The following is a 27,998-nucleotide window of genomic DNA, read 5'->3' on the forward strand; positions in this document are numbered from 1 at the left end:
ACTGCATAGAAATTCCTCTATTGAAAATAGTTTCTCTGAAACAAAGAGCATTTTCAAAAATGCGATTTTAATTTGTTTTCTCTTTTCTATATCATTACACCGAATTTTTTTTGTGAAAGCAGGTGTCCTAAATTGAGATCATGAACAGTTCATATTCATAGTCTAATGAGGAAACGGGCTTTGCCTATTTCATTTCCGATTAGTCAACCCTTATCCAGAACAACACAAACTTCTGGTGTACGCAATACAAATTGGTTTCCGAAACATTGCAATTTATCTATATCGTTGTATACTAACAGTATGAGACGCATTGTCCGTTGTATGACGCACCGGCATGCAATACCTAATCAAATCAAAGACTCTGAACATTGCATTTAGACCATAAGTTAGTTAATGAACGCATTGTGTGCTTGTATTTTCTCAATTTGAAAAGGCAAAAGAAGTTTCAATTCATTAGAGTTTTGTTCTTTTGAATACTCGTTATAACAAGTACTCTCTGATAAAAATGAACTTAATAAATTTAGTTTAAAATGATCAACTTAAGCGCAATCAAATTTTCTTATATATTCATATGGTCCTGAATGCTCCTAATTTTTCGCGTCATGCTTATGGGTCAATGTTGATTCCACTTATATCATTGTTTTACAAACACCTTTCTTGCAAATTGTACTTTGTGTGTATTTTACAAATTGTTTTAAAAGTCAGGGACACAAGACTTAATTTGATAACAAGAATAAGGAATGTCACACACTTATACCAAAAAGAAACAACAATGGTGTTGTGCCTGAACAAATATACTTTAGAAGTACGAGGTAGTCTTCGAGAGTACGTAATCCGAGAGGTTAATTCCTCAAGTGACGGCTGGTCCGTACTGTCCACCCGATCCGTTCCGCTCAAATACTGTTTATACTATAATGTAAGCAATTAATGAGTAACCGAGTATATATATACTAGGACACCTGGACTAGATATACATAGCGTTCTTTTTATTGGCAGTGCGTGAATCCGTGGCGAAATGTAAATTTAAAAGTGTTTTAAAACAAAAAATGCCCTGACGGTTATTTAAATATCCATTCCTATTGACAAATTGCAATAAATGTCCTCACTTCCCTTTAACTTTTGGTCGGAACTGTTTAAATTCTTTACGATAAAATGACTTGAGGTTGTATCATCGAGTCCGCATCAAGGAATTCACGGCAGTGCATCAACAGGTAACAAAGTAACAATGTTATCAAAAACTTTACTTGTAACTTTTTTGTAATGTTGATTTTATGAGTTTATATCAGACAATGATAAGTTAAGTAGGTTTAATCTATTTTGTTCATTATATGCATAAAATTATGCCTTAGATGAAGACGTAGGGTTTAGTCTGATCCAAATCCTAAAGAATATTTTACGGTATAATATTAATTTAAGTTGCTGTACGCAATGCGTTATCATGCATTTTCCCCCGTTGCTCGGTTTATTAAAATAGATGTCCAATATGTCATAATAATGATAAAAGGTAGTTGGTCCACAATGAAATTGAAATTAAAAAATATATATATACTCGGTGTAGATATAAGATTTTAAAAAACCAAAAGGAGGTCGTGGAAATGCCACGGGGCGAGGACGCAAGTTCATTTTTTTTATCCTGAATTAGAAACCAGGCATTAGTTATCTACACGAAGGGATTTATAATTTCACGCCATTGTGTATTTAGAGATAGACATGCCATCTTGCTAATAATCCGTTCAATTAGCTGCTTTAACGAGATTGTCAAACAAAATTTGATAGATTGCAAATCTCAAATTCCATCATCAAGCAGTTGCTTTTGGATTGACAATCACAAATGCAAACAAATCGCGCTGAACCATTCCGGTTTATGGCACATTCTCACTTCTGTCGTACTCAACGCATTCCGTCAGCTCAGCATATTAAATACAATCTGAAAATCGCAACCAGTCTCGTTCATGTTATAAAGACAATTTAAGAAGGTAGCATCTCAAGTTTAAAAAAAAATCAACGCGAAGAATTTAAAAACGACAGACTTAATGTTGCAAAGGTCCTGGATACATGCAACATTCATTTTTCTTTTACATTGTTTTCTTTTTAGGTCAAAAATGGCGAAGAATGATGAAGAGGGAGTTTCGAAACATGCCAAACTGCTGTCCGAGTTTAAAGCGGAGGAGTCTGTCTCTGAGATCGTCCCCGTCAACCCGTTTGAATCGTGGGTAGCACCGGTCGCCGCCCAGAAGGTTACTCTGTATAACGACAGCGGCGAATGGGTCAGGGAAATCACAGTTGGTTTCAAAATCCAGTGTTTCGGAGTGTTCGATAGGAAAAACTTCATTTTGAGTGATTATAGCGCGAAATGTATCTATAAGTTGTCCTGCGAAGGAGAACTAACAAAACTTATCAGTACTTCTCCGTTTAGTCCTAACGGTATTCGAGTATTTCCAAATGATCTTGGGTTTGTCGTATGCATGGTTGGAACGAGTGGCGGGAAAATAGTTCGCTATACTCATGATGGGAAATCGCGAACAAAGACTTACCAGAAGGACGAACGCGGACATCCTCTCTTCAAATTCCCAAGGAGAGTCGTAAATAATATGAACGAGGACCTCATTGTTGTAGACATTATGTTCAAGTCTGTTATATGTGTCGACAAAGATGGAAATTTGCGCTGGGTTTACAAAGGATCTTTAGAAAGTCGGAAAAATGGGATTGAATTCGATCCTTGGGACCTGGACACCAACTCAAAAGAAGAAATTATCATATCGAATACTAAGCCTAACACTGTTGATGTACTGTCTAAGGACGGGTCTTTCTTGATGTACCTTGTGACAAAACTAGACGGTATATCTCGTCCTCTTGGAATCTGTGTAGATAGCGAGGGTAAGCTATGGGTGGGACAGGCCTCGGGAAAAGTCTGCATCTTCAATTATCTAAACGAGGGATAACATCCAATTGATTGTTTTTAACGATTGATAATCTAGTTACCGATGTCAAAAGTTCGCAATACAACATTTTATGAAATTATCCGTCTAAAATAAGTTGTTTTTGCTAAATTATTTTTGAGCCACGGATGAACTAATGCCGTGGGACCTGTAACCGTTTACATTATTAAGGGATTATTTCCAACGACATTGGAAAATGTGTCATGGACGTCAAAATGTTTAGGAGTGTTCGACGGAAAACCTATTTTAAGTTACAACATTGTTGGCATTGTACATTAGATTTATTTTACAAAGGAATTTTTTTGTCATCGAGATGGAGCCTAGATTACTTTTATACGTTTTTTTTTTTAATGTGATTTTATTGTCGTCCGCTCGGAATTTTGACCTTAGTTCACAATTTGATGGCTTTTAGGACGACATTTCTGTGTTTATGGACTTATTCTCAGCTAATCGAGAGATATCGAAATGAATTGCAGGGACATTTAATTTATGACCGTTCTTCTTTGTAAAAACCAAATAAAAATGACTCTTTAAATTCGGCAATTGACTTATAAGACTTTTTATTTAATTTGTCATTAAAGTTTCAGATTTCAAACTTTGACGTGGTTCAAACAAATGGTATTGAATGTTGCTTGGTGTTGCATTATACTTGTTATTCATGTATTAGGAATGAATGCTATATTTTGGTTTTACTTTTGAAATCATTTGGGGATACTACATGATACTTGTTATGCACAATTAGATTGCAAGACTAACGTTAACGGCGTTAAAGATTTGACATTATACATTTTAAGAAGTCCTCTGTGTTGTAAGTCTATTTTCGAGTCTTCTATTAATCTTATTTAATTATCGAAGTTTGATTCTGTCCAAACAAACACACACTTTTTCTCTCCTGTCAAATCCCAAATGGCGAGCGCTCGCGATCACCCGCTCTGCTGAACATGGCTCGGGCTCGCTATCCTGTAAATTAGCGATGACGTAACCTTACGAAGTTGCAGAAGAAATGGTCTTCATAAGTTTATTGCATTCATTATAGATACATGTATATAGCCATTGCTAATAAGATGTTAAAGTGCCCACTGTGTGTGACTGCCCCATTTTGTGGAGACCAATGTAAAGACACTATATGGTAAAGACTTGAATATAATTTTAAAGTTAGTTTCTCTCTCTCTCTCTCTCTCTCTCCGTCGAAATAAAGTTGTTATAAATTCTGAAGGAAAATATACAAACTAAATCTATTACATTTAAGGCTTATATATTAACCTTGTTGTTATCAGCCATGTTGATGTTACATTACAAAAAAAACCCAAAACAATCAAACAAAAAAGCAAAACACAATAATTATATAGCTATAGTATAACAGTTAGGAAGAAATGCAAAATAAGATATAAAGTTGAGCACAATTTTGGAGAATACTTGACAGTCGGTAATAAAAGACAATGAATCAAAAGTTTATTTACTAGTTCATGTATCATAATTGAATTTCACGAGCTCTGATTTAATTTTACCGTAAAATTGTAAGTATTCATTCACGACATGTAATTTCATTAACTGTTGTCCAGAAGTTGATTTGTACGTGAAAAAGTTTATTTACAATAAACTTTATTCAAGTGAATGCTTGTTGAAAATTGTGTAAACTGGCGGACATTTATTAAATACTAAGATGTCACAAATTTTTAAAACAGTACTTGAATATATGCACGATTAATCTTCAGAGCATCTTGATTCCTGTTGATTGTACTTGTGAAAAAATATCATCAAAAACATTCATTAAATTGATTAGATAAAAAAGAATTCAAATGATGTCCTTTGAGATAATGAAGAACTTAACAACAAGAATATTTGGTCTTGATATTGAACATTGTTTAGAAATAAATGTTGAAGTTTAAATTGATCAAAGAGCACAAATGGAATTATATTGGTGTAGAACAAAAATGAAAGCATTTTAATCTTTTTTTTTTTAGTTTGCTCAAATGAAGTCCCTTCACCTTTAACAGCCTGTGTAGGCAAAAGATTTAACTTTCTTTAGCTAGATCAGTTGGAATGTCATGTTGGGTGGTGCAAAATATTCAACCATTAATGTGCAGTAGTATGACTGGCTATAATCTAGATGCTAGCTGGCAATTGGAACTCCACTCTCTCTCTTTTTGGTTGATTTTTTCTTCTCTATCTGATGGTCACTAGTGTAGGTGGGATTACATGCAGGTGACTTTTGTCCATCATATGTTTACATGTTCACATGTCCACCCCCTCACACCCTTTGGCCTTTTTGTACAAATTTTGGTAAAATTTGTAAAATCTTAGTACATAGTTATGAAAGGAACGAAGTTCATGGCCCCTGGTTTCTAATATTATGGTTATAGTTACATGGTTCTTTGAATCACGTAGAGGAAAAAAATGATAATCTTCTTTTCTTTTCTGTGCCCAATAACAAAGAGGCTTTTACTAATATCTGGGTGTTTGCTATTGATTTTATTTTATTTTTTTTGGGGGGGGGGGGGTGGTATCCTATTTTAATCATATAGTATATAAAGGCCTTTTGTTTTAATTATAATTTAAAGATTCAATTTGGATATAAAATGATTCATGATTTTCAGAATATCATGGATTTTTTCCCCTCATACTCTTCATTTAAATATGTGAGTTGTTGCTCTTTATCTGGTAAATCAACATCATCATCAGCCAACCATGATTCAGTGCTGTGAATAAGCTGGTTTTATGTTTAATTTAACAATTAAGCACCTCAGAGTAGTGTGAAAATATCAGAAATCTGCTCTAGCTCAGGAAAAATCAATGCAGCAATAAAGCTGTTTCTCATAGCTTGACATGTATATAATTAATAGTAAATGAGCAAACCTGAACAGACTCATTGATTTTTCAAACTCTGAATATGTTTCCTTTCTTTTCACAATAGATAAAGGGATTTCAAGGCTTTTTATGATGTCAGTGCCATATCAGAGAAATGCACTGGGCTGATAAATATACAATGGGTGGATAATCTTAGGTAAGTGTTTTACTTCAAATGCTTTGACAAAAGTGTCCAGGTACTGCGGTATTGATTTTTATTGAAAACCATGTTTTTGCTTAATAAATTACTCTTTCATCACAAATATTAAGTGCCGTATTTCTTCCAAGTAAAATGTATCTTCATATTTTAGTAAAAATTAAAGGAGAATGTGAAGAGAAATCACAGCATTAATTAAAAAAAGATTAATTAATGGGATGAAGGACAGCATATATATGATACAGAAGATAATTCATTTCATTTTAAGTGAATTAAGTGCATTTTGATTGAACTAATGTATTCAAGCCATGCAGTCAGCATTTATAAAAGGATTGCATGAGTAATTAGTGGGCAACTTGAGTAAAAATGACACCTATTGGTAATTTCATATTTAGGAACTTTTTAAAGGTTGAAGGTTGTGTTTTGGTCGAACACCTACAAAGATAATCATAAAACATACAAAGCAAATAATAATACACACTTTTAAAGGCTGATTAGTGATTGCAATATATTCCTTTTAACAAGAACCAAAAGTCTAAACCTTTCACTTCACAAGGCTGGGGTACGTTTTCTTTCATGTCAGTATTCTCGATAATAACTGCCAACTAATCTGATGTGTTTTTAAACTCGGGGCTGAATAATGGTAATACAATGTAAGTTTGCTTGTAAATGTCCACATGCATGGAAAACTAGCTTTAAATATTAATGGAAGGTTGGGGTATATTTTCAACAATGGACTGAAATCAATATAACAATGAGTATGTATATTGTTGTTGACAGCGGGGAGAGATGTTATGTTTTTATTGCAGCAATGGGCTATTTCCAGCCAGTAATTAAGTTAATGATGAACTTATGTGGGAATGTAATAAATAACAAATGTGGAACAAATAGATAAAGTCTGGTGCCCAGTGCCCCCTGTATGAAGCAGCAGCCAAGTTCATCTATACAGACTCCCTACCTGTGATAGATAGTATTAGGTGTACAGAGTGGTTATTGATGTCACTTTGATACTGTTATTCACCTATCAGTGCAGAGTTAGAGTCTAGACTCGGGGGATTATTGAAAATAAGGTAGGTCGGCATGACCATTTTTCTTTATTCATTGTGACTCAGCTTGTGATTCTGTTTGATGGACATTTACATTGTGATAAATTTTTGTACAGATCTGTATGTAGATTGATTAATACTTGTATATTATAAAGGTTAACTAGAATAGGTAAAAAATGGTGATTTTTGTACAATGGATTTGTACACTGTGTGCAAAACAGTAATTTCTACAAAAAATAATTTAATTCTTGCATATATTGTAAACTAGATCAGACTTGTTTATGAATTTAATTTTTGATTAATTTATACTCCCACTTACATAAATGTACAGGATATTAATAACAACTCCCTTAAACATGTATAAATTAAGCTTGTCCAGATCCTGTTTTATAGAAAGTACTTGTACCCACAAACTAACTGGATATAATGTCCTGAAATAAGACATAAATAACGGATAGCAGTTGAACCACTTTCCTCTTTGATGAAAATTTATGTTAACTAAAATTCTCTGATTGTTACATATATTGCATGGCCAGTTTGGTTAAAGCTGCTCCAACTGTAAGTACATGGGAATCTTATTAGCCTCCTTGTATTTACTGGGTGCGACACTACCTACCCAGAGATGACATATGTATTCAAATCATATACGGTCATTACATGTACTAGTAAATACAAATAAAATTAAAGCTAATTTCTAAGTCAAAAGGGACACAATCATTATAAAAAAGTATTTGGAGCTACAGCAGTTTCATTCAAGACTATATCAATAAAACATGAAACAAACTTTTATATAAGAGATTTATTGGGCTCTTGGCAATTTGTAGAGTGTAGACTATATCCTGGTAGATATGACTGAAATATTGGATTAGACATAACCACTGTGGGCCAAACATGATGCATTTGTTGGCATCAGATGTCTTAACCAGGCTTTGTAGAAGGCTAAAGATCGGAAATTATAAGCTACATCTAGCTAATGGTAGCTATATACTACAGTACACAGATGGCAGATGACAGCTGTCCATTTAGAATCTGTGATTTAAGTGCTTCTTGTTTGTTAATATTCCTAAAACATAAGCAAATATTGATTTTCCTATTGAAATATGTCATTTGTCAGTCAAAAAAAGGAGAGGAAAGGTTTGAGTGTTTTTGAGGGTTAAATTTATATGTATTAACAGTTTATCAGGGTGTGACATGTTCTGCGTACAAAGGAAGTTGTATCTCAGATGCAACATTGCAGGTGCATGCACTATATTAAACACTGTAAAGATTTATTGAACCTAAATTTGCAGACAAGGATTGAAATAGATTGATATAAAGCTGATTATAAGCTCTGCAGAGAGGGATGAAGTTGATTCCTCATATATTAATGTTCTTTGGATTCTGTCAAGGACTTGATATGAAAGATATTTATTGAATTCTCTAGATAAACCCACATAAATATTTTAATCTTCTTGCTGCATATTTTCATTTCATACTTAATTAAAAGCACTGCAAAAGAACAGATAAGGGGGGCATTTAGAGCCTTTGATGAATAGAAAGTCACATAAGTATACATTCTCGTTCATGTCAAGGTCATCTTTGACGCAAGTAGGATGAAGTATACTAAACAATATTGGCAGATTTCGTGTTGTAATTATCTCTTTACAATAATGAGGTCTGTGATCCTAACCACAGAGTGATGAGGAACAATATTGTGACCTGCGCCTCTGACTTTGGTCTTCATGTTATTGGAGGAATAATGGTACAACTCCCCGCATCCTCGATCTCCCTTCTTTCTCCTCCCGCCAAGAATTGGATTTGATGATCAATCATTCAAAATGGATACTAAGAGGAGTCTTTGTGAATTTTGTTGCTAGACAATTTTTTATTCTCCAGTGCTTTTGGGTAGAAATCCATATTTTATGCTGTCTCTGTTAATATGTTTCTGAGAAGAAGTCTGTAATCCCTTATTATATGTCAGGTATTGTTGAGAGCTGCCAAAAAGCCTGTGGCCTCCATGACGTACTGCTACTTAAAGCCTGCTGCTGTAATTGGAAGATTTATGTAATGTACCACCATGCTGCTCTTTTAGAATCAGAAACAGATAGAAGTATTAATTTTTAGTGGAGGCATATCTTGCACAATTACAGGTTATTACAGACCCATTTTCCTGACAGTAGCTCAAGTATTCCTACTGAAGGATCTGCTATAACGGGAAACAAATATTTGGAACATTTGCATTATGGTTTATTACTATAATGTATAGAGTAAGGAGGCAATTGCAATATTGAGGGCTGATGTGCTGTAATGACTGAAGATTGAAATCAGAATTTGCTTTCAGATTAAATCAATTAGATTTGCTCTTGGGAATGATAAATGAGATCTCTTAGTTTTACTATGAAATATTTATTAAAAAGTTCAGAGAATTTACTACCATAGTCAGCATGATTACATTGTTCGAGTGTAGTTTATATTTACCAGTGATAACCAACGCAAACTTCTTGCTAACTGGTTTCTTCTTTTCTTCCTGTAAAAAAAAAGTACTGTGACTGACAGTTGCAACATTTAGTTATTGCACAAATGGCGCATACAGTGTAACAAATTTACAGTGAACATGATTATAATGAAATCAGGATTACAGTGAAGTCATTTTTATCCCAGTGTATTGGAAACTTATTAGATATAGCAAAATACTTTTATAGTGAATCAAAGTATAGCTCGTCGTGGTGCATTAAATTGCTGCATTATAAGTTGTGTTTTACTGGACCCAGTAATCATAAAGCACAAAATCATTATCTGTATCCATTGAATGATTATTCAATTATAACAGTTCATTACATTTCTCGTTCATTTTTTTAAAGAGAATTTTTCATTTAACGCTTTATGCTAAGAAATGTAAAAGCTTGATCGATTTGTATCTAGAAGTTTGACATATTCTCAGGATTCCATTTTGTTTTCCATTACTTTAGATGCAAGTCTAGATATAGGTTACTGACAGGCCTATATGTAAGTTCATATATTTATACAGGTGATTCCACTTCTTTGAAAAAAATGACCACCAATAGATATATTTTCATTTCCAATTATTTAATCCACATTGCTTCATATACAGAACTTTATTAGCTTACTTAGCCTCTAGTTGCTATGGTCATCGCCAATATAACCACAAGGAACTCCACACTTTTATTTACAGTTCACACATTGATTTGTAAATTATCTGGATTACAGACTGTGGACTGTTGCATGTGTAAAGTGATATACAGCTTTGGGTTTGCATTTTCTCTTAGAATGATGTCTTTGAGTAAATATTGTTTCATCTCTTTGATTTCCTCTCGTTATTAGAACAGTATTGATCTGCATTTTGGACAGCCTGGATGTTTAGTTTGGAAGCAGTTAATCTCGAAAATCAGGCACACTGATTACCCAACAGCTTGTTAATCCTGTCTATTATTGCTTAGCAGTATTGTCTGTTGCTAATTTAAGACTCCCTTCACAGAGTGAACCAGTGCAGCACTGATTTCTGTCTACCGCTAAACATCTGTAGGGGTAAACACAAAAAGCACTTCTAAGAATAGTGGCCTCAACTGTTTGTTACTTTCACATGGGAGAGCTGGATTTAGACTGAGTGTTTATTTCTGAAGGACTCAGCTGCTTGCAATCTATCAATGGCCTGATTTATCCCAATCACAACACAGACAAATATTGGCATCGCTTTGGCAGCAACTTCAATATGTGTTAATCAAAGGATTTTTTCCTCCTCTTTCACATATTGCTCTGGCTTTAGATTCGTGGAGACTGATGGAATTTTATTTCTGAGAATACTGAGTGTCGATCCCTATTGATTCGCTGCTGCTCAGATTTATGTTTTGCCAGGGGGTTTTAGGTGTTAAATTGAACATGGATTGGATTTCATTATCAATAAAGATGAATTTGAAACAAGTTATTGATATAATTTTTTGTAAGTGATAACATTCTGTTTGATACCTGTGATATTGGCATTCACCATAAATTCCAAATGGTAAGTGCAAGTATTAAATCTCATGTTAAATGTAAAGTGCAGCTGATTATTAAATATATACATGTACATGTATTTTGTAAACCAACTTTTATTCACATTATTAATTGTTGATTATGTTTGTTTCACAGAAGCTTCATAAATTTTATGATTGAGCATTTTTTAAAGTGAAAAAATTAAGAGGCATTCATTGACTTGTTCGCAGTGTGAAATATTGTTGCGCTAACAAATTAAGTTCTTGCAAACCTCTTGGCATTTAATCGCTGTCAATAAAATTTTAACAGCCTATAGATACTCATAAGATAACTGACAATGCAAAAAAATTATTGTAATTTTGACTGTATGTAAATGGGTTTAAAAACTAATTTTTTCACACTGCTTATTTTGGTCTCAAAAAGGTGTTTTATTAAATGGAATTTAAGAAAAACCTCAACTAACCATTAATTAATATTTTTAGTTGCTGATAATTTGAAGTTAAATGGTTGAGGATGCATGCCATGCCTTGTTTGAATTATATTTTTCTTTTCAAATCATAACCTATACTTTTCAATTAGTGAAGTAATAACTATTCAATGTTGTGTTTCAGTGCAGTAGGACGCTAGCTGCGCCATTCCATGCCCTGGAGGCCCCCATTCTAAACATGAGCAGTCGCAAAATGAGTAGTTCCAGCTCCAGCTCACTGGTCACCTACAGGTAGTTTTAAATGTATCTCAGTAACTTATTAAGGTGTGATTTAACATATCTAGAATCATCCTCAACACCCCCTCCTGTCATCTCTTTTATTTTACCATTATTGTCATTGTTTAAAATTTCACTTATTAGGAGAAGTCTGTGGAACAAAATTTCATGCTCTATCATTTAGCACCAGTACCATTTTTAAAAATGATCATTGAATATGGAATTAATTAATATGATGATAGATTGTAATTATGATAATGGTAAAATAAATCTTAAAGTCAGAAATGATTACTGCTAACTCTTTTACTCAAATGCTGCTTTAGTATACAAAAGACTGATTGTTTTTAACATTTTGAAAGAAGACTTTGTTTTCCTTGAAACAATGTTAAAAGGATAAAATAATATCAACAAAATTGAAGCAGCAGATGAAAACTATTACATAAAAAGATTCAAAGTGATATAGTTTTCAGATCTGCATCCTAATTAATCCTCCATAATCTTAAAAAACTCAAACAGCTTTAATGTAAAAATGGAAAGTTCTTTTATGTTAGCTCTGTAGCAGCATTTCAAAGAAAGAGGAGATTTTTGAAGCTCTCAGTATGGTAATTATTATGGTTTTTATTTTCAGAAACCTGGGGAAATCGGGTCTGCGAGTGTCGTCCATTGGACTAGGTATGAATTAGTAATGATGGAGTATAATAATGATTAAATATATATAGAGAGTGGCTTTATGTATTTGCAAGTGTTCTAACTCCAGCAGCATTTAGGTACTAATTGAGAGAATATCTATAAATGCAAATTTTGTTATTACGTCAAATGTTCCTATACCATAATTTGCATTAATTAAGTCACTAGTACTCAGTTTCTAATATGTATGTGCTATTTAATGTTTCATTAAGAATGGCATCAGGCAAGAAGAATTTTTTCATATTTTTTGTTAAAAAAAATGTAATAATTTAAATTACAGATTGCACTAATTACAAGTATTATTTATATACATGTATATGCAATTTTCATATACCGGTACATGTATAACAGACAACATATCCAATTGGTTGCCAATGAAATTTGAATTAGGTAATTTAGATATATATTGAGAGATTGAGTAAGAACTTGATAGTGCTTATAGTGAAAAATTACCTCAGTGGGGTCTATAGTTGTAGGTCAGAATGTCTGTTTTACATCTTCCTGATGCTTTGTTTATACTCCTTTAATTCAGTGTGTCTCTGAACTGTCTAGTTAAAGAACATCTTCCATAAGGCTTTTTGCTCAGCATGCTTTGATGTTGATGTTGAGGGGGTAAACACAAAGATTTCTTTGGTGGTCATCTACATGCAATAGAAATAAATACTTTTATTGCTTTTTCTAGTTCTGTTTTGTAGATAAAATCCTTTCTGAACATGAAAATGGTTTCTCAGATGACATGTTTTTGATAGATATGTCTAAACTATAGAGCTTTGTACAAATTGTTAATGTTCCATTTCAGCTATTGCAATCTTAACAGCTATAAAGTTTGACTGCATGCATTTGCTTTTATATGTATTTCAATTAGAAACAATCTTTGATGTTTGCATGAGCTTTAGCAAAATTGTTCTAGGATGCCTGATCCTTAAATGGAAATGTAAAAGGGGGGGGGGGGGTTTGAGATTGTGGAATTTGAACCATTTATTTGTTTCAGAGAAAGCACAAATCCACTTGAAAAGCAATTTACTCTAGATTTTATGGAAGAATTACTAGAATCTCAGTAATGCTGTTTGATTGGTGGAAGATTAAACCTCTATCATTCTAATTCAAACACTTCAAATGTTTCTCAGAATTGGTCCATAAATTTCTTTTTGGTTTGTATGAATTAGGATAATACATGTATGTAATTTTAAGTTAGCTGTGCCTAAGTGTTTAGTTTGCATTGGTCATTATGGACAAGGTTACCATAGACCCAGTTTTAAAAAAGATAAGGTTATTATTTTTGATGTCATAGAAACCTTATAGAAAATCACAAATATCTTACTAATAAATCATTATTTAAGGATGTATGTGAGGAATATTTTATGTCAGAAAATATGTCAGTATTTAATGGAAGAAAAGGGAAAAAAGCATACCATATTTAGACCATTAGACTAGAAACCCTTAATGTCAATACATGTATACCAAAGCATATTTCAAGGGTATAAGATTGTTGTTGAAAATAATCATCATGGAAATTGAGTCTGATGGGACTAGAATTTTCTGCTAATCACACAGCATCTTTTTCATCAAGGGAATTGGCATGGCATTAGCTGTTAATGGGAGAAAGTATGCAGACTTTCAAAATTGTAAATAATTTTATCAAGAGTTAAAATTGGGTATCCCTGCATATTTATAATATAGTTTATGTTTGGAGAACAATTGAATTCTTCATGATCATCTCAATATTTAGTGGAACAAATATTTCATTGGATTAAACTTTTAAAATAATAGAATAACATGTACATATGTTTAACAACACGATGCTGCATAATGAAATTCAGTCCTAGAGAGAAGTCAGAAATACTGTAACTAACTGGATTGATAAGATCAATAACATTAAATTACATATCAATTTTTTCCAGTGATAACTTGAATAAAAAATCCATATTGTGCTCCCAGCCACTGTGTACTCCATCAAATTAGTATGCCGTAAAGGAAATTGTCGTGCAAAACCTACAGTTTTATGACTGAAAATATGATTCATAAAATAAAGTTATTCGCAACACACTGGATGACTGCCTGTTTTATAAAAACCATTCATTGCATAGTGATGAAACAATTTGAATAGCATTAACTGACTTTCAAACTGTTCAAGAACAACAGTGCAGAATATTGTTATTAATAGTGTGATCTTGAGACCCATTTTTGATATCGTTGGCCACATGTACTTGACATGCGGAAATAACAAGGCATGGACTATTTCCAACTAGGTGCCAGTAAAAATGGGAACTATTACAACATCAAACAGATTGCATCACTGCAAAGTGCATCTATTGTCTCTAAATTGACTGAATATTGGCTTTAGTGATAAAGCAATGCTTTGATGTTACACTATGGTAGATGACAAAAAAGAAGATTAGATCCAAACTGGCACTGGTATAACATGATAATGGTGCTGAAATGTATGGATGCATGTCTATGGATTCAATTTTGGCTGATAGGAGCATTGTGAGCAAATGTTTGCATCTGCAGTAAACAGTGGTAAATTGCTTCAAGTAACCTTCAGTGTTCTGTTGCAATGTAAGTATTGGGTACCTTATACATTTTCCTTGGAACTGTGGGTTTTCTACGGGTACTCCGTCTTCCTCCCACATCAATGATCCCCTCGCGCTAACATCCGTGCCAACGAAAGAAATTAATATAAGTTGTAGAACTTGTTTATCAATCATTGTAAAATAAATAACCTTTGAACACCCCTTTTACACACAAACTCTGTGGAAATACATGTTGTTATATTTATATTTTGTTTTTGGCTTGTTGAGGCGTGTGTTTCTCACTACATCAAGTGGATTATTTGACTGTCATTTAGCTGAGCTCTTACAGTTCATTTCAGTTTATCAAAGTCAAACAATCCTCTATTATCTTGTCTTGGAAAAATAGGGACTGTCAATTTTCAGACTTGAATAGTTACAAATCTCTTTCTGAAGAGCTCTATTAAATCTCAAGATGTAGAATGGATGAATTCTAGGAATGCTTGGCAAAGTCTCTTTAAATTGTTATATATATGCTTCATTTTTTCCTACAAACAATATTGTTCCATGCCTTAACTCTTGCCTGGAGAATATCAAAATAATTTACATGTCTCTGCTCAATTTCCACTCCTCCCCCATCAGTCACGATGGAAGGAAAGGTATGCATATTGCAAAATGTCAGTTTATTTCTTAAACAATGTCAACCTTTTTTTATGATCATTGGTGAACTCCTTCAATCTCTATTGCCTGATGGGTAATGGGAGTTGATGTTGGTGTCAATTTCTTTTTTGTTGTAAAGCTTGATTGTTCTGTAGCAACATCAACACCAAGTGGATTTTGATTGTCATTTCGCTTAAATATTTGTGATAAATGAGTTCTAACAGTCAATTTCAGTTCATCAAATGTTGTATTGTTTCATCCAATGAATGTAGCTACAAATCATACACCTCAGAGCTATATTCCCCAAGGATATTCAACATCGACATTCCTATGATGAATGTTCAGAATGCCTGATATTCTTATTTACGATTATATACATGTATATGGTTCATCTTTTTTCAAACAATGATGTTGCACTTACTGCCTCAATCATTTCTGTAAACGTACATCACAACAAAGTATATCGCGAAGTCCAATCTCCAGCTACTCCCTGTCTGTCTTGAGGAATTGAGTGGTATATTTATATCACAAAATGTCTCAAAAACTATCAACTCTTTATTTTTCCATGGTCATTAAGTGAAGAGATATATTCAGATGAGAGAGATAGGATAAATAATAACAGCCACTTTATGGTAAAAGAGGGCTTCCCGACAATCTGATAGGAATGATATCTTCTAATATCCTCCCTAGTGAAGTATTTTATTGCATAATTGTTAGCATGCATAAGGAAAACTGTGCAATTACAGAATTGTTTGACAGATTTATATTTCTACATAAAAAACACCAATTAAAGTTTGTGTGATGATTCTGTTTGGATTTCAAACTGTTAAAACTTGCAAAGTCAGAGTATTAAAAAAGATGTGTATCCTAATTGACCGTCATTAATTAATGATTATTGATATGAATTATGTATGGCAAAATTAAATTATTATACACCACACAAGGATTTGCTGGAGTATAATGTATTTGATCTGTCTCTCAGTCAGTCCTACAGCCTTTTTATTTTGTAGTGCAATTCTTGTAAACCGCCCAACAGAATTTCAAGAAACTTTTTAGGGTAAAAGGTGTAATATTACGTGTATGTACATATTTGTGAGAAACTTTGGTTCCATTATTTTGCTGGGAATTTGGCATTTTAAAATTTTTTGCCATTCATGAATATACTACTGAAACAATTAAGTTTCACCACAACTCCTCTTTTGATTGGATAATTTTTTCTAAGAATAATGCGCCTTTTATTTCATATTTTTTGTATATAATAGGTACTTTGCCACTCAATATGTGTATAAATAGTATTGAATTGAATCTGTTATGATAAAAATAAATATTAAAACTATCAATATCAGATATGCTATGTGTTTTCCCTCTTTTACAGGAACCTGGGTGACATTTGGCGGCCAGGTGACAGATGAGGTGAGAGACCACTATTCACTACTTTATTGTAGGTCAGAGACATTGTGTTATTTCATCCTTACCCTCAAAAATCAATGTATGTAACAAATGAAAGCTAAGGGGATGTCCCTTTAACTTCTATGCCGATCTGGTTTTATGGGTATCTAATATACAGCTTTTACCTGAAAATCATTATTTCAATGGTGATGTTGGGTTTCGACATAGAGTTTATAAGTGTAATTTTGAAAATAATTCAAGTATCATTGTATTTAAAGAAATGGATATTAAGGCTTATTTTTTTTATTCTTCTCTGCAATTACTGAAATTTAGCCATAATGTTTCTCCTCCAGGAAAATTTTATCTGGCAGTGTGAATTATAAAAAAAAACTTTCATCATACAGTAAAACTTGGTTATATCCAAGTCCTAGGGACCTGTCTATTTTCTTCGTTATATCCGTTATTCGTTATATCCACATTTTTAAAAATAAGTTTAGGGAATTTAATTTGACATGAAATAAAGTATCTTCTTTAGAAACCTCAAATATTTGGATGGTAAATGCAGGGATTTTTGTGAAATTAAACTCATACAAAGAATTATGTCTATTTCTATTTCTAAGTTTTAAAAAACTATACAACATTTTGCTATAAAAGATGTAAATTTCATTATTATTACCTTTAAGGGACTCGAAATCAGTTCGATATATCCGCAAATTCATTTTAACCAATATTATTATAACCATTAAATTTTGCAAGGATTCAATTATAAGAATTTTGCAGGGGACTCCAAAAAACTTCACTAAATCCAAGATTTCGCTGTAACTGTGTTCGTACTAAATGAATTTTACTGTATCTCACTAAAGAAAATTATCAAGCCAATTTTCCTATTAGCCGGTTCTCAAGCTTATAGTCTATTGATCGGAAATTAGAAGTACGTCAGACTTTCCGGTTAAGCCATCAATTAATTAATGCTGCAAACTTATGAAGCCCAAGTGTAAAATCCACATGCAATATAAATGAAGATTCATCAAAAACACAGCATGTATAGCTGAATGAAGCTTTGCACAGCATTTGTTAACTTCTATTTCATGAAATTCAACTAGATGATTTATTTTTAGTGTGAAATGTTTTGAAATAAAGCAAAGAGTGTGATATAGGTAGGCTACCATAGCTCCAGAAGTATGAGACAAAGAGTATGTGAATCTAGAGATTCATGTACCATGTGTAACATAAAAAATGGGTATGTCGATTTATAATTTGCAGGCTTTTGCAACATGGTTTGCACATTCAGTTATTCCACATGATAGGTTTCTGTTTAAAAATGAAAAGAAAAATACTTAGATTTGGCTGTAAAACAGCTAGTACAAAAATTGCTTATATTTTTTTAAGGATGGACTTGCTTGCTAATTTAAATCATATATGGTTGCTTTGTACTATGCAAAGGGAATAAAATTTATGAGGGTGCCCGTTCTTTCAATCAGACATTTGCATGTAAATTTCATTTTAAATTCTTACTTTTTAGCATTTAGGTGTTAATAATAATTTCCTGTCAAATGTTGTGCGATTGAATACTCAATCAATAGACCAATTTTTGTAATGCAAATGTCTTGTAAAAAAAAAAAAAATGGTTGGAATGCTTAACAATCACAAACACGAAAGGATGCTGATCAGAAAGTCCACAGGATGCAGCAAATCAATAAGAAAGCAGACAAGACAGTGCTGGAATCTTGGCAGTAGTGTCTATTGATTGAAAACATTTGATTACCCCCACTCAAGTTGCTGATGGGGGATCTGATGGCTGTATAGATCCCCAGCATCTGATGTATACTGTGAGGTGGTACAGCAGCGGCCCGACACCTAGCTACTGTAGATCCTGATGGATCGGATCACTGGCAATCTTTAATATATCATAGTAACCCAAGGTGCCAATGTGCTAAGTGCTGGTTACAGATTCTGAGTTTTTGGTGGGAGGGGGATGGGGGGTTTTAAAGATGGATAATCGGGAAGGGATAAAGGTTTAAAAGTTGGTAGATCAGTTTTAGATATTTTGATAGGACTTAAAGGTAATTGTAAAAGTTTTCTTGGTATAATCATGTATGCTTGAACTAAAGGTGAGTAAATTCTTGATGGAGATATGGTTTGAAGTTGAGTTTGAAAATCATGAACATGTCAGTTCAGTTACAGGTTTACAACCAACTAATTACCGGTAGACTCTCAATACTGCCATGCTAGTTATAAATAAATGAAGAGAATAATCAAATTGCTTGAAGCGAGGACATGGATGATCAACGAACAATGTTCATACATTCACATTAAATGTAGTTGCAGCCTTATTCTTATTGATTATGAGTTCTGTTGCAAACAAGTTTTCTTCATTGAATCATCAGTCTTTTCCATGGCACTAGATGATACATTTTCCATGTTCAAATACAAATGACTTTTCCTTATTTTATGCGTTTGATACTTCCCCCTTAAAGTATCATGTTGTATTATTGGAAATAAAAAAGCATTTGGATTTTTCCTCTATTATATCATTAAGACAAATGAATTTGAAAACTTGATTTGCTGTAATTTTAGGTAGCAGAAGAAATACTAACATTAGCATATGAAAGTGGAATCAACTTTTTCGACACTGCTGAGGTTTATGCAGCTGGAAAGTGAGTTAACAGATATAGATTTTAATCCTAATCCAATGTAGTGGGTCAGCCTCATAATCACATATTCTCCCTATTATTAAATTTTGTTAAATGATTTTTCCCTAGACCTGCATTGATCTACTTTAGTTCTTAACCATTTGTATTGAATGTTGAAAAGCAAATGTGACATTGAATGCGTTATTTTTTTTTCTTCTATAGTGAGAATTTAGAGTAAAATTATGACAGATATCTTTTAAGTGAATAGAAAAAGTTTTTGTTGAAAATCAAAGACTTGTGTTACAACTGTAGTAGCTAGACTGCAAAGTTGTAATTTCAAACAGTACAATGAAAAATGACTGTTTGGGGTAATTTTAGTGTATAGGCATGTTGCTATAATTTTTGAAATTATCTCTTATCTTATAAGCTTGTAATACCTCAATTTAGCTCTCACTCCAACAAAGGATCAAGTTTCTGGTATTAAGGGCATTGTGAGGAAAAGTTGGGGGGGGGGGGGGGGGGGGTGTTAATATCCATCCTGCACCTAAAGTTTTATTTGTGTGTAAATCATATACAACATTTCATTCCTTTGTCGTCTGTATATAGCAAAAAAGACAACCCTGATTTACCTTCCTCTGCTTATGAGGCTATTCAGGAAACGTGTGAAGGGTAAGACAGTCAGAAATCACTGCTCCACACCTCCAGGTCATGTCGCCTATACTGTCATCACTCAAAAAAAAGATGTAAAACTTCGCACAACCACGACGCAATGCATGATGGCTCCATGTATGCATGATATTGGAATCTTTCATTGATTTGCATGAAGTTTAGACCTGTAAAAGGGGTAAAATTGAATGCGTTAGATAGAGACTAGTACTTATTACACTTAATATTTCAGAGAGAATTAATGCTGTTCGTCTAATTACTTTTATTTTTACCAATGCACAGGAATCCATAAATTTTCCGTAGAGACTAATGGCCTTCAGAAGGCATGTTACTTTATTAGTGATCCATTATCCATGCCTAACTTTGAATACACACATATTTTAGATAACAGTCAATTAAAGCATGCTGTTACATGTTCTATTTTAAAATACTGACATGATAACTTATATGCTGTACAGGACTTACATGTATATCCTTCATGAGCTGCTGTTTATTAAAAGGTCCAATAATCAGCATCAATAATGTAAATGAATTAATTTAAATCAAAAGCAAGTTAAGGATAGAATTTTTTTAAATTGGTAAACTTATTGGAGGATGGGTTTAATAGATATTTTAGAAACCCTTATTATAAGCTTATTTCAGGTTTTTGAAAGGAAAAAGTGCTTCCATGTTCCAATGTTCCGATGCGTTTAGTTTTTCTATCGATGTGTATGTGATGTTGAAATTCTTGTACTTTACAGAGCTGAAATTACCTTGGGGAATATTCTGAAGAAAAAAGCATGGAGACGATCCAGTTACATCATATCCACTAAACTTTATTGGGGAGGAAAGTAAGATATTAACAATACAGGATATAAGGTTTTTATTTTCATTAAAACAACAAAGGTTTTTTGGGTTGTTTTTTTTTTTGTTTCGCAAATTGCAATCTGTGGTTTTGCATGATATAATATATTGCCTACAAGTATTTGCAGTACTTTGATTTATAGGGCAAAAATTTACTTATTACAAAATTCTTTCTTCAGAGCAGAAACAGAGAGAGGATTATCAAGAAAGCATATCATTGAAGGTAGTTCATTGGCAATAACAGTTAATGTAGATTCCTAATTAAAAAATATCTGCATAAAATTACAAGAGGCATTTTCTGACTTAGCAAGAATTTTAAAATCTTGCTATTATTTATCTGACAGTTTTGAATTAGATGAAATATAGATACAAAATGGATGTTCACAATTTTATATTAATTCTCATGATTTGATACTACCGTACATGGTGGAATTGTGGAAATAATTTAAATACTTGTGTTAAATAATAAAGGAATCTACGGTTAAGAATGTTGAAAAATTGTTTGTGATAGATTTATTCCTCGTTTTAATTTAAAGACTTGTTTGTTTAAACTATCAAATCATGTTAATCATGAGTTATTTTATGTATTTGTAGGATTAAAAGCTTCTTTAGAGAGGCTTCAGCTAGACTATGTGGATATTGTCTTTGCAAATAAACCTGATCCTCATACTCCAATGGAAGGTAAGTAACAAAAATGTTCAATATATCTTTTAAAGGAAAAAAACAATGGTGAAAATAGTAAAAAGTGGAAATTGTATAAACATGTTTTGAATATAGAGTTTTTCTTAGTTTCCTTAATTATCTTTATTGCATGCCACATAGGAGTTACGTCAATACTGCTATCTCGCAGGAAGCTTTTTACTTGGAAATAGCTCCCAAGTAAATGATTTGTCATTGATTTACACTTCTGGATTTAATTAAACGCCTCAGCATTTGTCTTTTATCTTTTGCAGAGATAGTAAGAGCTTTTACATTTGTAATCAATCAAGGTTGGGCCATGTATTGGGGGACTTCTCGATGGTCGCCTACAGAGATCATGGTGAGTGACACAGCTAGGCAACAAATGGCTAATTCTAGGCTCTCAAGAGTACACAGAACAGGCAGATAATTGTTATACAATGTACAAATAAGCACTTAGATGTAGTTCTCAGGAATTATTAAATACAGACATTATTCTCATCAAAATTCAATACAGTTTTTTCTTGTGATGGTTATTTGTTCAGTTAGAAACCAAAGTATCAAACTTGTTCATTGAAAGAAACAGTGAACAATTATAACTTGCTTTCAAACTCATTTACTTGATACATGTAAGAAGGGATACAAGAGACCATTGATTTTCACACCATTATTATTGATGGTGAGATGTAATGCTTGTAAATGGCCTTTGTGATTTTGTGTGCATAAAGACAAAAGGTATCAAACATGATACATCAATAACATTCAGAGATAATTTTAAGACACATTCTCTTGTTTTACCCAGGAGGCCTATTCAGTGGCCAGACAGTTCAATCTTATCCCTGCTGTTGCTGAGCAAGCAGAATATCACTTATTTCAACGAGACAAAGTAGAAGTAGCCATGCCAGAATTATACCACAAAATAGGTACCAGTATTTCTATTTCACAGCAAAGACATAAAAATAATTGCTGGTTTTTTTTCTCCAAAAATGAGTGTGATCAATACATTGAAACAAATTGTATTGTGGAGTGCTGGAGTAACTGGATACATAATTGAGGCAAGCAGTTGATTTAGGAACATGGAAATTTTCCTGAAGGACAGAAATTAACCTTTATTTGTGTAGATGGCTAAATCTAGGGAATTGGGGTATTTTGGGGGACTGAGCCATTTTCTCCAAAGACTAAAGATTGATTGATGTTAATGACAATGTAGCCCTCTAATTTGATTATATAGCACTCTTCCCTTGTTATTGTCATTTCTTCATAAAAACAATATCCATACTATTAATTGAACTACTCGTGACCTTTTTATGTAAATACACTCCTCCAAAATGAAAACATTTACAGTACATTGTGAATTACCAGGTATATTTAATATTTACCAGGTTATTACAGTAACTGAACATTGTTTTTCTGTTGAGGTGTACTGCGTTTTCATTCATTTTCGTGGGTATCAATTTTCGTGGATTTTCTGAAAACCACCCTCAGTTTCAAGGATACGTAATTTTGTGGCCAATGACCCTATCAATACAAAATGTTAGTTGAAATTGAACTTCATTTTGGGGATCAACTAGCTTAACAACGAAATCCACGAAAATTGGTATTCAACGAATATTGATGAAACCACAGTACTTATTTTTAAATGCTGTACATGCATATCTATACCATTAGAATATTGAGCTATATAGCTACCATTACCCTGCATGTGATTGATATCTCTCTCTTCTGTAGGTGTTGGTACAATAACCTGGTCCCCTCTAGCAGGAGGAGTACTGACAGGGAAATATGATGATGGTGTTCCTATATATTCCAGAGCAGCTCTCAAGGTAGAAAAGCACATGATGTAATGATAAGACTTACAGAAAAGTATATTAAAAATGTTATTTAAGAAACAAACAGCATGTTACAGTAAAACACGGTTATAGCGAACACGCTTATAATGAATTGATGCTTACAGCGAAGTGATTTTTATTCCCCGTGACTTTATTTCATGTTGTAAACTTGATGGTATATAACAAATTATGCTTATACCAAAGTAAAATCGCCCGTCCCTGGCACTTCGTTATAAGCGTGTTTTACTGTAATAAGTTTACCGAGATATGAAATTGGTTGGTCACATGATCATATCCAAAAGGCTTCTCAGAAGACATGATCATGTACTAACCCAGGTTCATATCCCGGTGAACTTTTTAACATTTTGTTTGTTACTTAAATTTATTTTGAAGAAAGGAAAATCATTCGGAATTATTAACATAACTGTGTTTTTGTTTTCAATAATGCATTCTTTAAATGATAAGTGCGTGCGATTATCATTGTTACATCATTAAAAAGTTCACACAGAAATTAAGGTTTTTGCTATTCTGTAGGTTTGTGTAAGAAAAGATATTTGCAGATTTAAATATTCTGTATTAGATTAACATGAACAGTGCCAGTGGAGTTTGTTATATCCTGAATTATCCTCTTTTTCAAAGTAAATTTCTCTAGAAATGTGTCAAAATTTTGTAATTATTTTTTGTCTCTTGCAAACAAAATTCATCAAGGTTTTGTTTTCATACGTGGTGTTCAAAGAGAGATAACTCGAGCTCCATCTGCATATTTCAAATTAATCCACACACATTATAGTTATATGATGAAATATTTCAGGGTTATGTCTGGTTAAAAGACAAAATCTTGAGCGAGGACGGTCGACGCCAGCAGGCCAAGCTCCGAGAGGCTGCAGTCATAGCTGACAGAATCGGCTGTTCCATTACTCAGCTGGCCATTGGTAAGGAAAAGAAACTATTTGTGATCACGTTTCCTTTCATTAAAGGATGGTATCATAAAATCAGTAAAAATCGATGCAATTATTTTTTCATTGAATTCTTAAGAAATAAATTACAGTTAAACCTGTCCGACATAAGTTTTAAGAGTAGCCTAGGAAACCAAAATATTACATGTCCTTTTCATTAGCAGTCATTGAATTGGTGTTGTTTTGTTTGAATTAAAAAAACATTGAATAAAATAAAAGTATGTTTCTTTTTTACAGCCTGGTGCTTGAAAAATGACAATGTAAATAGTGTATTACTAGGAGCTTCAACGGTAGATCAGCTGTACACCAACATTCAGGCATTACAGGTATGGTGATGTAGACAATTATAATTCAGTGGGTAAATTTATTTTTCAATGCAAAAATTCTTACCAAATCATTGGACCTTTATTGTGATTTTATCCTATTCTATTCTTGTACCTTACATGTACCGGTATTTCTTTTGCTTTTGGAATTAAGATACCGGGTATTTTAATTGACAAGAAATTTTGTAGTGGATTCCAAAGCTGACCCCAGCAGTTATGGCAGAACTTGACAAGATACTGGGAAATCGTCCTGGTGGAAGGAGAGATGGGTTTAACAGGTGATAATCACTCTCGTACAACTGTTCCCGCTAGTTGACTTGTTGCTCTTGGATATATCTCCTTCTCCTGCGAAAATGACAGTTATCTCCCTTTCCATACCTTGACACATACTTGGCAACACAGAGCAAATTGCATGGTTGTTTTTAGAACAATATATGTTATAAGATGGTATTTCTAGTTTTCTCTATTTTGTTTATTTGGGATGTTGGGTATTAACTTTATATCTTATTTATATCATTTTCTTTTTTCCATCTAACCTGTGGGTATCATTATTTTTTGGGGGCACATTTATTGATATCATGAACTTATTTTTTTACTGAATTGGAAAAGAAAGATTTTGATAACTATTGATATATAAGAAAATACATGTATTATTACTTAATTAACATTAATCATGTGTAACCTTCTTAAAAGCATGATATTGTTGTACTGTTGGATGTATAGATGTTAGATATTTGCACCAATATAGTACTTTATCTATATTAACAAGCACTACCAATATAACAGTCATGTATGGCATGAGTGATAGATATTCAGTTTTATACACTTAATTAAATTAAAAATTACTCTATAACATTAATTTTGTCTGACAGAATTTAGAGATAAATTTAATCCCCCTTTTGTTCTTCTCTCACAATTATTTGGTAAACAAATATTCATGAATTTCTTAAATAATAGCAATACTCATCTCAACTAAATATGAACGCCCAAATATAAATGAAAGTAAAATATTAAAGCAGAATAAAAAGAATTTATAAAGCAGTAATATTTTATTTTGCTTATTTAACATACCGGTAATTGGAATCAATTCATGTTTCAGTTATAGTAAAAAAAAAAGAATTAGCTTTAAATTTCTGGGTAAGGTAAAGTAAAACAATTAAGGAAAGCATTTCCTTCAAAACAGTTCAAGTTTCTTGATTTGCAGAAGAATGATCATGATCTTGTTAACTATGTGTATAGCCTTACTCAATGAAATAAATTTGATATTGGTTATCTTCAAGACTCATGCATTTATTGGAGCAGTCAGTGAACCATCAAGTTTTTATCGACATACTAACGTTACAAATTATCCAATAATTGACGTACTAAAGTTACAAATTATCCAGCAATCGACATACTGAAGTTACAAATTATCCAGTAATTACCATTATATGAATTTTATTTGTGTGTAAAGAAATTTCTTTGCTTTTTCTTTAAAGGTCATCTAGACGTTCCATTTCGACTCAGCCTAAAACATAATACCGGGTAATTACATTGCTCTGTCAAGCCTGTGTAGTCATTAGGTTAAAATTCTCACTCCTCCCCAAAACATTCTGGGTACTGTTTACTTGCACAGCCAAGTCATAGTGAGATGGAAATGATATTCCATTTTGTATACATGTTTTCTGTTTTCATGTCTTAAAAACTTTGTTATCCAAAAATGTGATATTGAATTGTATATGACATGATTTTTTTATGAGAAAAAATGGTTGAATCAACCTCACTACCTGGAGTATCCTTAGGTCTAATGTATTTGCTAGTATGTTTACCTGTGTTAAGACAACATTCATCTCAATTTTCTTTTAATGTTAAGAAATATCAAACCAAAAAGTATTGTAAAAAGTTTCATGTATAAATATTTTCTCCTTTTTATCCATCTGATTTATGCACTAGTGGAGCAGCTTAGTGATCCAACACATATTGTGTTTGTTAATCATATTTCTAAAATTAATCTGCTTGAAATAATTACTTTTCATCTGCAGTTTGTTTATTACCTCAGGGTTATATCAACTCTGAAATTCAAGTGCCAAAATACTGTTTACATGAATTTTAGAAAACTGTTATATTGTTTTTAAAAAGCAAACAAATGAAATCAAACAGACAAACTAGGTATGATATGTGCGTTTATTTTCATATTGCACAAACCTTGTGAAAATTTCAAACTTTTTTGTATTAATAATATATGCATTATGGCTGGCAATGCTCCTGAAAGTGTGTAATGGAGGCACGTACTGGCTGATACAACAGTAAATTAAATCTTTGTTACAATGATCCATTTCATCACAGACTACCATATCTTTCCTCCAAAACATTCCCATTTCTGTCATAATTATATGTTATAGATGTCCTGATTTTTTGTATAGATCAGACCCTGTTTAGACTTGATGTGTGGTATGCTCAGTGGTGAAACTCTTACAGAGTTGTAACGTATGTATTACTGTGGTCAGAAATTGATTGAGGCCAGTAGCATGCAGATATGCATTTCAGCAAATTAGACAATGCAAATGGTATACACTGTACAAGTCATATTGATAGATTGACATTGAGCTGTGGATGCAGCATTAGACAATGTGACCTCTATCAAACTTTTTATTACCTAGCTATTTCTCACTATTGTGTAGATTATATTTATATTGTGGAGTGGGATAAACTTTTATCTAGTCACTGGTTTTTATTATGAATGACTGTGATATACAAGTAGTATTTAGAGATACTTAATGCCCAAAATACAGAAGCATTTCATTTCTCATGTGAATTAAAAAGGAAAAAAATAATTATTTTATCATTTTTAGTATGTGCTTTAAAGATATTTGTAAAAACACTGTTACTGGTATATTAAATTTGAAAAAGCAGTTACCTGATAGACTATTTGCAATTTTTGTTAACCAATAGACAATATGTTTATTTGATAATTGGTAAAGGTATTTCATGAATATTGTGTGATTAGGTTTATTAACCAACACATGATTCAGTCCCTTCATCAATGCACTTTACAAGTAGATGGTATTACAACATATCAGTTTATTTATTTTAGCCTTCACTTTTATTGTACAAATGTAGTCAGTTTTTCATTTTTCTATTGGTTGAATCTTTAAGATTTTAATAAAGTTATCCTTATTACCTC

At 32.6% G+C, this 27,998-nt stretch overlaps 1 protein-coding gene and 1 long non-coding RNA gene across 8 annotated transcripts; one reads left to right on the forward strand and one right to left on the reverse strand.

Annotated features, from left to right (window-relative positions):
- Positions 1 to 3,923: 3,923 nt before the first annotated feature.
- Positions 3,924 to 27,994, forward strand: LOC105345881 (voltage-gated potassium channel subunit beta-2). Of its 7 annotated transcripts, XM_034443333.2 has the most exons (18): positions 3,924 to 4,068; positions 5,854 to 5,943; positions 6,835 to 7,013; positions 11,570 to 11,676; positions 12,290 to 12,333; positions 16,894 to 16,931; positions 19,485 to 19,564; positions 20,147 to 20,209; positions 20,947 to 21,036; positions 21,229 to 21,272; positions 21,644 to 21,730; positions 22,003 to 22,088; positions 22,530 to 22,650; positions 23,456 to 23,550; positions 24,368 to 24,488; positions 24,750 to 24,838; positions 25,025 to 25,113; positions 26,314 to 27,994. In XM_034443333.2, exons 4-18 carry the CDS (start codon positions 11,624 to 11,626, stop codon positions 26,351 to 26,353), a joined length of 1,140 nt encoding a protein of 379 aa, XP_034299224.1. In that variant the 5' UTR covers positions 3,924 to 4,068; positions 5,854 to 5,943; positions 6,835 to 7,013; positions 11,570 to 11,623; the 3' UTR covers positions 26,354 to 27,994. The 7 variants fall into 7 exon arrangements, with proteins under 7 accessions (XP_034299224.1, XP_034299226.1, XP_034299229.1 ...); XM_034443335.2 differs by lacking the exon at positions 6,835 to 7,013; XM_034443338.2 differs by lacking the exons at positions 3,924 to 4,068; positions 5,854 to 5,943; positions 6,835 to 7,013 and adding an exon at positions 6,573 to 6,596.
- Positions 8,133 to 9,537, reverse strand: LOC105345882 (uncharacterized). Its single transcript, XR_903132.4, has 2 exons — positions 9,447 to 9,537; positions 8,133 to 9,013 (listed from the first exon to the last, which is right to left on the reverse strand). It is a non-coding gene; the product is annotated as an uncharacterized lncRNA (long non-coding RNA).
- Positions 27,995 to 27,998: the final 4 nt, after the last annotated feature.

Source organism: Magallana gigas, chromosome 3 (genome assembly GCF_963853765.1).
Source record: "Magallana gigas chromosome 3, xbMagGiga1.1, whole genome shotgun sequence".
NCBI classification, from domain to species: domain Eukaryota; kingdom Metazoa; phylum Mollusca; class Bivalvia; order Ostreida; family Ostreidae; genus Magallana; species Magallana gigas.

Coding starts and splice junctions, on each gene's coding strand:
- LOC105345881 (XM_034443332.2), top strand. Junction 19,565..20,146: donor GAGGTTTATGCAGCTGGAAA/GTGAGTTAACAG, acceptor GTCTGTATATAG/CAAAAAAGACAACCCTGATT. Junction 24,489..24,749: donor CATTACTCAGCTGGCCATTG/GTAAGGAAAAGA, acceptor TCTTTTTTACAG/CCTGGTGCTTGAAAAATGAC.